The sequence below is a fragment of the Electrona antarctica genome (genome assembly GCF_951216825.1).
Source record: "Electrona antarctica genome assembly, chromosome: 2".
In the NCBI taxonomy this organism is placed as follows: Eukaryota; Metazoa; Chordata; class Actinopteri; order Myctophiformes; family Myctophidae; genus Electrona; species Electrona antarctica.
In genome coordinates, this window is record NC_136807.1 from 49,891,891 (window position 1) to 49,904,738 (window position 12,848).

General features: G+C 41.4%; 1 protein-coding gene across 1 annotated transcript; it reads right to left on the reverse strand.

The window, feature by feature from the left end:
- Positions 1-418: 418 nt before the first annotated feature.
- On the reverse strand, positions 419-10,856 carry rhoab (ras homolog gene family, member Ab). The gene is made up of 5 exons (XM_079496042.1): positions 10,715-10,856; positions 6,297-6,457; positions 4,693-4,813; positions 3,537-3,667; positions 419-3,158 (listed from the first exon to the last, which is right to left on the reverse strand). The coding sequence occupies exons 2-5, from the start codon at positions 6,450-6,452 to the stop codon at positions 2,985-2,987; spliced, it is 582 nt and encodes a 193-aa protein (XP_079352168.1). The 5' UTR covers positions 6,453-6,457; positions 10,715-10,856; the 3' UTR covers positions 419-2,984.
- Positions 10,857-12,848: the final 1,992 nt, after the last annotated feature.

Here is a 12,848-nt window from a genome sequence, read left to right on the forward strand (position 1 = left end):
GGTTTAGAACTTTAGCTCCTAAATGCATTTCTGATCTCGTGCTACATCCTGAACCATCCAGACATATCATGTCGTATGGGACAGGTCTGATTTAGCTAAGCTTTCTGTTTTTTATGCAGCAAAAACAAACTGCCAGAACACTGTTTGGTCTGCTACAACTGTTCTTTTAAATCAAAGCCAAAGAGCTTTCCGTTTGCCTCTGCCTTTAATGAGTTTAAAAATAATTGAATTTGTTTTCTTTCATTTGTTTTATTCTCGTGTGCATAGAACTCCTCACTTTACTAACTGTCCTCTTTCATAATAGGTATTTATTACCATTGTTTAAAATGTTACACAACCAGTTTAATATTGTTTTTTTTTTAAAAACTCCCTCATGTAGCAGTAGCTCAGAAAACAAAATGAACATGGAACCCAAGTATTATATATATAAAGTAATTTTATTACACAAACCAAAGCTAGTTTACAAATACAGTTTCCAGTCCTGCGTTTGTGGTGTGTGCGTCTATTATAAACAAACCCACTTCTCATATTTACAGACTTTGCATACAGCTTAGTTTCTGTTCTTTTACAAACAAATGTTTCATATGAAAAAAGAATTAAAAGAAAAGGAAAAAAAAACAAGGAAATCAGTTCCTCCATACATTTTGGCCCATTTATGTTAAAAAAATAAAACGGTAAAATACCAGCCATCTAATTTGGGTAATGGAGGGGAGATCGAAAAGAGAGGGGTGGGTCCTTGCAGAGTTCTAGACAGGCAGCCGAGAGGCCAGCCTTTCTCCTGACTGCCCAATAACAGCATTTGGCATGGATGATTGACAGGTAGCAACAACCAAATGTAAATCACCGTAATAATTCAGGTAAAGCATTAAAAAAACAAATTCAAGACACATAAGCAATCCCGAGTCTCCTACCTCTCATTTTAAATACTGATAAGACAACATATACATTACAGTTTTTAGAGAGCGGATGGAAATACATACAAACTTTAGTCTCTGGTTCCGAGTCGGTCTCCTCACTGAGAACGAGGAGGAAGATGACGAGAGTACAACAATGGTCACAAGGAGCCAGCATTTGGGACATTCAATGTAATCTCAGATTTCTTGAATAAGGTTATATAAACCTTTCAGCCAGTGGTGAATTCTCTCCATGGTTAGTATTTTTTTTTTTAAAGAAAAAAAAAAAAGCATTACAATATATTCCCCAAATATGACTGCCCCCTGTTCTGACAACTATAGGACACTGGCATGCATCTCATATACAGGTTGAGATCTTTGTCCATTAGTTTCTTTACAAGGATGAGAAAGTACCAAAATAAAATGTCATGTACAGATCTCAGTATTCCAGAAAATATTGGAATACTCCAGGGTCAAGCGATTGTATGAATTTCAACTCAACTCAAAAGCCAATTCTGTTTCATCGTGAATCGAGATGCCACCTTTAGGCATTCCATCTCACAGCTGGAATACCAACTCATCAGTGTGCATAATTATTATATAATCCTTACTGTCTTCTTGTTGTTCCGATCTGCAATTTTTGAAAAATCGAGAATGTGGCACAAATCTTTGAATATATATTCTTTCAGAGCGAATGTTTTAAACTCAAATCTTTGTTTCTGGAGGGTCCCTGGAACCATATTTTTAGATGGGGGTCTGCGCCCAATAACAGACAATTCTAGGGGGCATGAAAAAGGTTGAGCACCACTGACATAGAAACATAAGTTCTTCTGAAAACATTTGATTTAGATTGGATGAGTTTGACCAGGTTGTCTGAGCACAATAGGAAGAAGAAAACCACTTTTCCTTTTCATTACCAGCCAGTAGCCACAGTGGCTGATTCCAATATTCACTCAGCTGTATTATTTCACTGACTGTCAGTCATCTGTTCCAATCGTTTGTCGAGGGCGAGTTTAAGAGGACGGATGAAGAGGAGCTCAGCTCACCTTGTTATAAATGTTTCTTCCCTCTATTGTTTTTGACTGTACCGTCTGTACAGAACTTTTGATCCAACTCTATCCTTTAGTCATTTTCAATCATATATATATATATATATATATATATATATATATATACCCTGACACATCTTTACAGTATCATGTCCTTAGAAACCACAAAAGGTAAACTGAAACAGCTGTTCGATTGGTTATTGAAGTGACAGCGGGAGTCTGTCTGAACAGACTGGATGAGAGCTTCAGTAGTAGATCGTGTCGTTTCTCTTCCGTTGAGGCCGTTCCAACACAATTTGTTGGCAAGAAAAAACAACCACACAACACAGCAAACTGTGTGAAATGTCCAAATCAGTCCTTTTTTTTTTTTTTTGCCCTGGTCTGGAACGTATACAGTCATGGCCATTGATAGCAGCAAACAATTACTATAATCCTATCCCTCTTCATCCATCCGCCCACCCACCCCACCATATAGTGCCAGCCAGGTATGCTAACTCAAGAGTGAGGAGAACATTTGTGGTTATTAGGAGCGGTACATGTTTGTGCTAATTTCCCATCCCCAAACATTCACCCCACCCCTTCAAGGCAAGAAATCTCAACATCCAGCCACGGTGGCCAGTTACACCTTAAACATCACCGTGGCTGGTGAAGTGGCCAGTACATCCCAAACTGCACCAGCCACTTTCACTTTCACAACTATAGTTTTAGAACAATTATACAGGATTGTTAAATACTGGCTGACTACGTGCCACAATGGCCAGTAGAGCAGTCAAACGTCCCAGACACACAGCCAGAATTCACCAGATGGTAGCTTAGGGGCTTATCTCCAACCCCACTCCTCCATCCCAATATCCTTAGCTTCCCTCCCCAGCCCCATAGTCCGACCTGGACCAACTTAGGTTCAATTGAGTCCAATGAATGGCCATCTTACAACGGTAGTCATTTACTGCACTCTTTGCTAACCCTCCCTCCCCAGCATCCCTTCCCCTAGCCCCAGGCAGTAAGTAACGAGGGGTAACAGTCCAAATATATAGCGGCCATTTTACAGCAGTAGACATTTACTGCTCTTCTTGCCGCGGCGGGCCTGCAGCGCCGCCCTAGTGGCCATCTCAAACACCTCCCGCACGCCATCCTTGGTCTTGGCCGAGCACTCCATGTAGCCAAAAGCCTGAATCCGATTGGCCATGTCCCGGCCCTCTTCTGGCTTCACAGGCTCCTATTGGATGAAAAGAAGAAGTTAGGGTTGTAGGTTCTATTAGATGTTTAGCGTGTCATTAAACATTCACCGCCACCAGGGGGCGCCAAAAGTCCCAGACCGCCACCATATATATATTTTTTTTATTTTATATTTTATATTTCTTTATTTTTTTCAAAAATAAATCTAATAAAAATATATATTTTTCTCTTTTCTTTTCTTTTTACCATGTTAAAAAACACACAAAAAAAAGCATGCCACCGAGTGGCACGCTACGAGCTTGTAGGTCTGCTATTTTTGAAAAATCAAAGAACGACTGACATAGAAACAGCTTTTTCAGAAAACGGTCAGGATGTAGAAGACATTTTTAGAATCTGATCTCAGGTCAAAATGGGTTACCTGCTTCATCTTGGCCAGCTCTCGGCGCGTGTGGTCATCGTTACGCAGGTCCTTCTTGTTCCCCACCAGGATGATGGGGACGTTGGGACAGAAGTGTTTGACCTCGGGGGTCCACTTCTCAGGAATGTTTTCTGTGGGACAGACACAGCAGGGACACAGGATTAAAGATAGTACATATGGACGCACGGAAGCTCAGAATGATGGCTGATACTAGGGCTGAGCGAATAACCAAAACTATATCGAAACAAGACATTTAGAACAACCAAATTAATCTTGCTCATGTAGGTTAATGGAATAATCGTGATTCGTGAAGCACGTTTTTCCCAGCGTGTATATCAACGATTCAAGACAAAGAAATTGTAACATTTTTACTCGACTAAATCAATTACGCCGATTAACCGATTGAGTCCTGTTTTATACTTTGCTGTACAATGTTGACATGTGACAATAGCCGATCTAGAAGCTCAAAACGCGTTGCATGGTCATGCGTTTTGGTCCGTTTAAAAAAATCGTTTTTAGCTTGTAAAAATAATTTCTGGCGATTTTTTTTATCCTTCTGCCACTGTGGCTGAGAAACATTAACCCATTTTGGGCAGGAACCCCTTTTGGTGTTTTAAACATGTTATAATTTAGCTATTGAAAAATAGCAGATCTACAAGCTCATAGCGCGCCACCGAGTGGCGCCCCCTCACGTATTAGGACAATGTCAGTCAAAAGAAAAAAGGAATGGTGTTTGATGAATCTATCATGGTTTGTATAGCAAGGGGGCGGGGCAGCTAAAATGAATATCATATATCAAAATATTGAATCAAGCACCTTATAAACTGTCTGGGGTTGGGGTGTTCACATAAGCCTGAGTAGATTGTTTTTTTTTGCGGCTTTCGCCTTTATTTTATATTTTTATAGAGGGGACAGACAGTAGGCCGACAGGAAATGGGAGAGAGAGATGGGGGAGTGACATGCAGTAAAGGCCGTCGGGATCGGGAGTTGAACCCGTGGCTCGGACTACCGGCCAAGGTGCCTGGACCACTGAGTTTTTTTTAACGTGAAATATCTCTTTAAGAAAAACTTAAATTACGCATGTGAAATATGTATGATGAATAGTGTATGCACAATGCACATGCGTCCATGTGATTCATTTAGTATTTCCTCTTACCCAGGCTGTCAGGGCTGTCTATGGAGAAACACATGAGGATGACATCAGTGTCTGGATAAGACAGAGGTCTCAGCCTGTCATAGTCCTCCTGACCTGCTGTATCCCACAGAGCCAACTCCACCTACAACACAGAAAGAGGGCGTGAGAAGACGGGATGAATGAGTGGCGATATGGGCTTCACAGAGGCACGGGCGTGGAAAGACGGGGAAGAGGTTGAAACTTAGGGAGCAAGAAAGACGATGAGAGAGAGAGAGAGAGAGAGTACAAAGAGGGCTGAATCGATACTCTGATCTCAAACTCACAGGTATTATAGACATTTTTAACAATGAATCAGTCCTCTGCCTTAGCAGACTTAGCTGGACAGCCATCAAAATGGCTGGTAGCTCAGACAATTTACAGCAGATCTGTGCCAGTATTTAGCTTGTGCTCGGGTGTTCATAGTTCATCGTTGTCGGTAATTACAAAAACTAGTAAAATCTGCACACTGGTAATGCTGGAAAAAAGCTCTGCTATACTATATTTGTATTACAGTCAACGTTTCGATCAATCAATCAGATCTTCATCAGGACATACAGTTGTATTATACAGAAATTACAGTAGTTGTATTACGTCATGATAAAGATTGGGGGACAGCAATTATACTACCAACTAAAGAAGGATATTACTTATTTTTAAAAATGGATTCAGGACATCTGAATAATGGCAAGGTATCTACAAGGTGTGGCAGCGGCACACTCCGGAGTGTGTGGAGCAGCCTTGTCTGGTTTCCTCCTATATCATAATTATATGTCTGTTTAACAAACAAAACCGCTGGACCATTGGTTGAGAATTCAGTAACGGTTTGAATCAATCCAATGAACAGCAGTGGCCGATGCAGTGTCTAAGTTGATCTCTGACAACACACTTCACTATGTGAGGGGGCCGTGTTTTTTTCTTTTTCAATTATTTTTGAGCAGTGCCTTCGCTCCATTACGGAGCTGTGTGTGTCCCTACTTTATGTATGTGTGTGTGTCTCTGTCCGAGCACGGAAAGCGGAAACATGGTAACTCATTTCTCCCCCACACATAATATCAGTCACCAGAACCAAGAACCAATGAATCTAACAGAGTTTGAAGATACAATGGGTTTGTAAAGGAAGGGGGCATGTTTGAACTTGTCTGGGGTGCTCACAAATGCCCAAGTAGCTGTTAAATGACCCCAAACATGTTTGAAAGTGAAAGATCCCTTTAAGCTGCACATGCTTTCAAATTCTGTTTTAACATGTATAAATGTTTTTTTTTAAAGACAGGCTAAATAAATTATGAGAACTTACATTGCTTTGTTAACCCATTCTGGGCGGGAACCCCTTTTGGTGTTTTAACTAAGCATTATGTTATACTTTAGCTATTGAAAAATAGCAGATCTACAAGCTCATAGCGCGCCACCGAGTGGCGCGCTACGAGCTTGTAGGTCTGCTATTTTTGAAAAATCGTGAAAATGAGGCACAAATCTTTGAATATATATTCTTTCAGAAGACTCTTTTTATTTCGACGTCAGGCCTAAATGGGTTAATTACTCAATAGCTTAATAATCCTTAGTGGCAGCCTCTACCATGGTCACTGTACCTGTTTGCCATCCACCTCGATGTCGGCCACATAGTTCTCGAACACCGTGGGCACGTAGACCTCAGGGAACTGGTCTTTACTGAAGACTATCAGCAGACAGGTCTTTCCACAAGCTCCATCCCCCACGATCACCAGCTTCTTACGGATGGCTGCCATAATACCTGGGGAGGGACAAAGAGGGAAGACTGTGAACCTCGAGAGGTATTCAAAAAGAAACACACGTGTGAAGTGAGTGGTGCAACTCTGTGTGGGGGTCCCCGGAAGTTCAAGACCCACAGGATCACGGCCAGGGTGCCGGCCCGGTTCCGGCGAGCCACCCCACGTCCGAAACTGTTGAGAAATGACAGTTACCATGTGGGGGGGGTCCCTCTACTGTACTGTCACTGTACTGTACTGGCACACCCGAAATCACCATATATACAGTTAATGTGCGTGTGTGTTTGTGTGTGTGTTAGGTTGCGCACAGGTGATGAAAAACAACCATGCTGTTTTCGTGCTCAGACGCACCCAGCCAGCCAGCCAGCCACCCACACACACTTAAGGAAGTGGTTGCACCACTTAAAAAATGTGGTACTGCACCGCAGTCTAGGCTGCGTGGGACTGGGTTAGGACTTAGGAAAACACTTCCCAGAGGGTTTAACCCTAATGAAATTGTGTCCGCTTGTATAGATTGGATTTGGATAGTTATAAATATCAGCGGTTCACTTTGGTTATGGGTTCAATTCCACGTGTAGCGCAAGAATGCCTAATTTAATGGCTTGATTAATAGTACCAGCATAATAAATAAACATTCATTGATGCATGATGGTACTGTAAGATGTCCTGGATGAAAGGCCAAGCATGATCCACCCAGAATGTTGTTACATTAACCTCAAGGAAGCACAAGAATTTAAGAAAGCAAGAGATCTTTAACAGACAGTGGGCAGTGAGTGACTGGCCTTGATACTGCACTGAAGGGCTTGGCAATGGCAGTATGACAATATTCAAATCTCATTAGTGATTAAATATATATTAAATATATATAGTGACAATACCAGATCTAAAAGCTCACAACATATCGGGATGCGACGTGTTGTGAGGTATTAATAACATCGACATGCATCTTTCTTACGAAGGTTGTTGGCAACAGGAACGCAAACAAAAACAACACAACACACCCATGTTCATATGTGACACGCTCACCCCTGATCCATCCATCTAATCTTAGATATTAAAAGGCGTGGACTATCTGCACAAATCCCCACCTGAACAATTATGTCCACCAACATTAAGGGACAAAATTCAAAAGGGAAAGAGACTATAGGACCCATCTCGCGCCACCCTTATCCCGAAACTAATTTGCCCAAAACATTTTAAAATAGTTCAACTAGCCGATCTACATGTAACATCGAGACATTGTGAGCTTGTAGACCGTCTATTTGAACTATTTCAAATGGGTTTTTTTAAATAGTAAAAATGGCAAATTAGTTTAGAATTAAGGGTTAAGGGGTGGCACAAGATATAGCCCCGTGTGATTTGGGATGTTGGTGGGGGATGGAAGAGAAATAATGCAGAGGGAAAATAGGGGAAGAGACAGATTAAGTGGTGAAGAGAGACACGGGAGGGGAGGGAACAAAAAGGAGATAATAATTATTGATGGGGTGGTGGAGGAAAGGTGAAATAGTGGGGGACAGAAATTAATTTGGGGGACGGAGACAGATAGGGAGGAAAAGAGTAAAAGATGGATAGGGAGAGAGAGAGAGAGAAAAGGATGAGGGAGCAACTTTAGGCAAACAGCACAGGATGGAAATGATAGATAAGATAAACATGGGTGGGAGAGTTATTAAATGGAAGAAATGCCAGAGTGAGATGGAATGAATAGAGAACGAGATGGATAGATATGGGAATGGGAACAACTTGAACAGATATTAAACTAAACAGATAGAAATTAGAGAGAGGTGGTGCATAGTGAGGTGGGTGGCTGCAGCCTTTCCATCAATTTAGTGATTGGATCTCCACCCCTCCCAGCTGAGTCTAATTATCCACTGTCATTATAATGACAAAGTATAATTATATCACGATGGCTCCTTCAATCTCTCCTGTCACAAATTGCTTTCCCCAGTAGGGTACATGTAATTGGAGCAGTGTGTGCCGATTCACGCTCCAGAGATGCTTAAATTAAAAGATGTGCTTTTGATGGATCATATCGGTATGTTCTCTTCCAAACCTCCTCCAGCAGGATATTGTGATAATTAAAAACTATATCATTGTGATTCAATGTGCAGACTGGCAAGTATAGGCTACATCCATATGTGACCCAAAACGCCTGTTCCTGGCGGTGTTGTGCCATTAGCCATTACCAGTATGCTCCATTGCAAGTTGACATTTTGTTCCTGAAAAAAATATCTTACACCTTAACACAAAAGGTCCAGTTTTGTCATTTTTCATCTTGGCACTCATCATTTTCCATTATAGTCTACCAAAAAAAAACATTCATTCACATGACAGGCAGCTATTCACCATCCATTTGTGGTGCAACCACTCCTATAGACAGCTATGTGTGTGGCTGTGTCCCTGTGTCCGTCCCTGTGTCAGCGTTATAGCGTTTGTTCACCACCAAGTGTCACTGTTGCACAGCCTAAGGCGCGATTCATACTCCTATTTTAGAGCCGAATAAAAGTCGGTTCGGCTCTCTAGAGCCTACAATGTGACGTCATTTAAGGTTTGGGGGGGCGGGTACCGTCCTAAAGTCGGCTCTTCGATGCTACTGAAAATTTCTGACGAACAGAAATCATTTCGGCACTACAGCGGTAAAATAGGAGTATGAATCGGCCCTAACACACAGACACACACAGGCCAGGGAGGAGGGCTTGTACAGTACAGCACCACTCACTGTGATTTTTTCTGTCTGGGGTGGGTGTTTGGTTTAGTATGCCTCTTACATTCTTTTCAGCTGACCATTTATATATTGGTGATGATGGAAGAAGCTTATGCAACTGTTGCAGTCATATGCCATTCTGAATAAGAGCATAATAAGCTGCATGCCAGTTGCCTACTATGAAACAAACAAAAAATGTGTCTAGCCTGTCTAGGTTATGACACATAGGCTACACACATATGACCCATAGGGTCATAAGTTCATAACCGTGCCATACTAGGCTACAATTTAGCCTACCAATACATGAGTCACTCAGTGTTAATCACTACTTTGATACAGGTCCTCCTAGATGCAAGAATACTAAATGTTTTATTTATTAGAGAATGGTGTCTTGACTAATTTTACATTTAATTATCCTAGACCTAGTACCTTACTGAGCTCACAGTAAAGCTGACCAATAAGCATAGAAAGCCGGTCTCCTCCTTCCTTATAGCCCTTTGTGTTAAGGACCTTAAGACCATTGACCATTTATAGCAGTGAATTTGGCTAATTTAGAACAATCTAGCACAAAATATAATTTAATGAAATATGTTTCACGTTAAATACAGTACATGTATTATAATCTATCAAAGAACAAGCCCCCAATAAAACGAAGGGCTTCAGTCACAGGAGCTACTTGTTTTCCATGAGAACAGTGGTTTGAAAAGCACCTAGGCATTGGGTGGGTCACCACCACAAACATGGCGTCATCACACAGGCAACAGATGGCTAGTGTGTCCGCAGTGCAAGAATGGGGTGGGTGGCCCCCGTTCCCAAGGCAAGCAAACAGCGTATTTAATGTACACATAATACACTTATTCCTGGCATATATAGACCATAGAACGAGAGGGGGTAGGCATAAACTTATATTTTTACACCACCGGAGAAAGGGAGAAAAGGAAGAGCCAGGTTTTCTCCATTTACTTTACAAACATAACAAATAATGAGCTTTAAAATAGCACTTTTCCTGTTACAAAGAAGTCATAGACTGTAATTAAGTTATAACACAGGGCCTACAGTCAAATCCTGTGTTGGTCTACTAGCCCTCTGTGTGTTCAAATGTAACTAAACAGACGTTACATTTATAAGCGTTGTTAAAAAGATCCTTGTTTGACCGAAGCCTCGGATCGCAAAATCTAATCTTTGCGGTACAAGTTTATGAACATTGACTCAACTTTTCATAGTGCCTTCACGGTCCCTAACAGACTTTCGAGAACGTTTTCATCCATACCAACGTTACCCCGTTCAAAGAGAGAAGAACCCTAAATGTAACGAAGACAGACACGTATAGAATGCTAATGAAGTGCGGAAGAAAAGGAAGCGGCGTTGAAATGTGAGGTCGGTCGGTCGGTTGGGGGAAAATAAGCTAACTCAGTTAGCCTTTTTAGCCGCGGGTCCGCCTGGACCGACCCGCCAAGTGGCTCGTGGACAATTTAGGGCCGTTCATAATTAAAAGTACATCTGCGGATCACCAATACAACGTGTTCATAACATAATTAAATTATTAAGTGAAGTAGTTTACCTGCAGTTTATGTGTGTAGTGGTGTAGCAGCAGTTGGTGTCGTCACGTCGCGCTCCCTGTGCTCTGTGTGGCTTCCAATCCGATACAATGAATTAGTTTGACGAGAGCGCGCGGCCGGGGATTGTAGCTGGGGGGAGGGGTGGCGGGGACGAGCATGAGCCACACCTGCGCGGGCACGTCATATTGGTTGGTGCCATGGTGGTGGTGCTCACTGCTCCTCCTCTGGGTTGTCTTTCTTTCTACTGGGCTTGCCTTGCTTGCTGCCTGTTAACACTTTGGGGAAAATGTGTGTGTTGCTGTTCCCTTGTTGAATGAGTCATAAACAAACACGGTCCTATTTTTAGAAGTCGACACACGACCGCAATAAGGCGTTGTCAGACGTCAGAGCTATATCATTCTTCTTATCTTATTGTCACACACTGAGAGGAAGTAAGCCGGTAAACCCAGTTGGCAACTTCTAAAAGTTATAGTTATAAAAAAAATACTGATATAAGTCAAGACGAGTTATTAACTCGTCTTATGTCAGTATTTTGTTTTAATGTTATTGAATACGGTAGGTCACTGCATGTGTAGGCCTACGACAGAAAGGTTCCTGATAGTTCCGACCCCTTATACCGTTTGTTTAAAAACCTTTCCCCCTAATGAAGATATATCTTTCATGATGAATCATAATATAAGTTAACCCACCCTTTGTTCATGCACAGGGTAGGCCAGGGAGTTAGTCGATCTCCCTGTGACAATCATCTCTGAGTTCCTTGGCTTTCTTCCAACTTGCTAAATAATGAAGAGGACGTAGGCCTACTTGCCGCTTCACCTGGGGGTGAATTTAGGCAGTGCACCAATAATAATATATGCTAGCAGTGGGTCATCGATTTGTCCATAGTGGACAAATGTGTACGTGGCAAGACTCCATGTCTGTGGCAAATTGTTGCTATAAATATATACTTTACTCCATACCACTACATTATCATTGGTGGACACCTTGTTACTTCCCCCCCCTTTTCCCCTCACTGTACATGTTTATTTTCCCTTTTTACCTCCTTTATGATGAATTCATGATCTGTTCTGTTCTTTGACTATAGAAGTGTCTATTTGTACGTCTCTAAATGTTTTGATGAATTGAACATGGTGGACCCTCTTGTAAACAAGTGTAATGCTTAATTGGGTCGTCCACTCACAGTTAACAGTCTTTGTATTGAGTTTGTGCTCGAAATATACTGTAATTCTGCAAACTGTTAATAAATATTTCAATCAATCAATCAAAAACTCATATCCTGCTTTAATTTCCAGACATACATATAGGGCTATAGCCTGCATGGCTAGCCTATAAAACTAAATGAGTTTCCAGCAGCAGGGACTGTGGACTGGAAAAGGTTGAGGAAATGCTGAACAAAGAAAAGTAGCCTACAGAAATATCCAGTATCAATACTACAAGTAAAAGTCTAGAAGTACAAAAGTATTCACTTGAAAATAAAAAGTAAAAGTAAAAGTACTAATTTATAGTGATGCACCGAATATTCGTCCGCAGACAATATTCAGCAGAAAATGGCTAAAAATGCATTTTCGGCCTGTTCGGTTTCAGCCCAAATAGAGGGTATGCGCATCCTTAAAGTGAATGGCACATCGAGTGGCAAATCGAGTGGCAAAGCAACAGGCAAAGTGAGTTTAACATAGTTTAATGTTGTTTAATGCAATCAGATAGGACTTTTCTGTTTGGATGCATGGGTTGTCAAGGCCAGAAAGTAGTTTTTTGCCACTCAGTAGGTGTTCCTGCATAACCTCTGGGTTTGATGATGATGTCACGCGCATACCCTCTATAGGCAGAAAATATATCACCGAATAGTGTATGCAATTAATGCATTCAAAAGAGCTGAATAAATGTTTTATGGACCCATAATAGTGATAATTATTAAAAAATTTAGTTTTGCCATAACCATTTATTTTGCCATAAATCAGGTAGCTTTAAAGTACGGCCATGACAGCAATGGTAGGAAAAAATATATATAATATTAATCATATTCGGATATTCGGTTTTCGGCCAACTGTTTCCTATATTCGGTATTCGGTTTCGGCCTAGAATTTCCCTTTCGGTGCATCCCTACTTAGCAGAATGTCCCGTTTCAAGTTATCAAAT

Excerpts from the sequence above, each read along its gene's own strand:
- rhoab (XM_079496042.1), bottom strand. The coding sequence starts at position 6,452 with ATGGCAGCCATCCGTAAGAAGCTGGTGATCGTGGGGGATGGAGCTTGT. Across the intron at positions 4,814-6,296 it reads TCGAGGTGGATGGCAAACAG|GTGGAGTTGGCTCTGTGGGA; the intron begins GTACAGTGACCA and ends TCTGTGTTGTAG. Across the intron at positions 3,668-4,692 it reads AGACAGCCCTGACAGCCTGG|AAAACATTCCTGAGAAGTGG; the intron begins GTAAGAGGAAAT and ends TCTGTCCCACAG.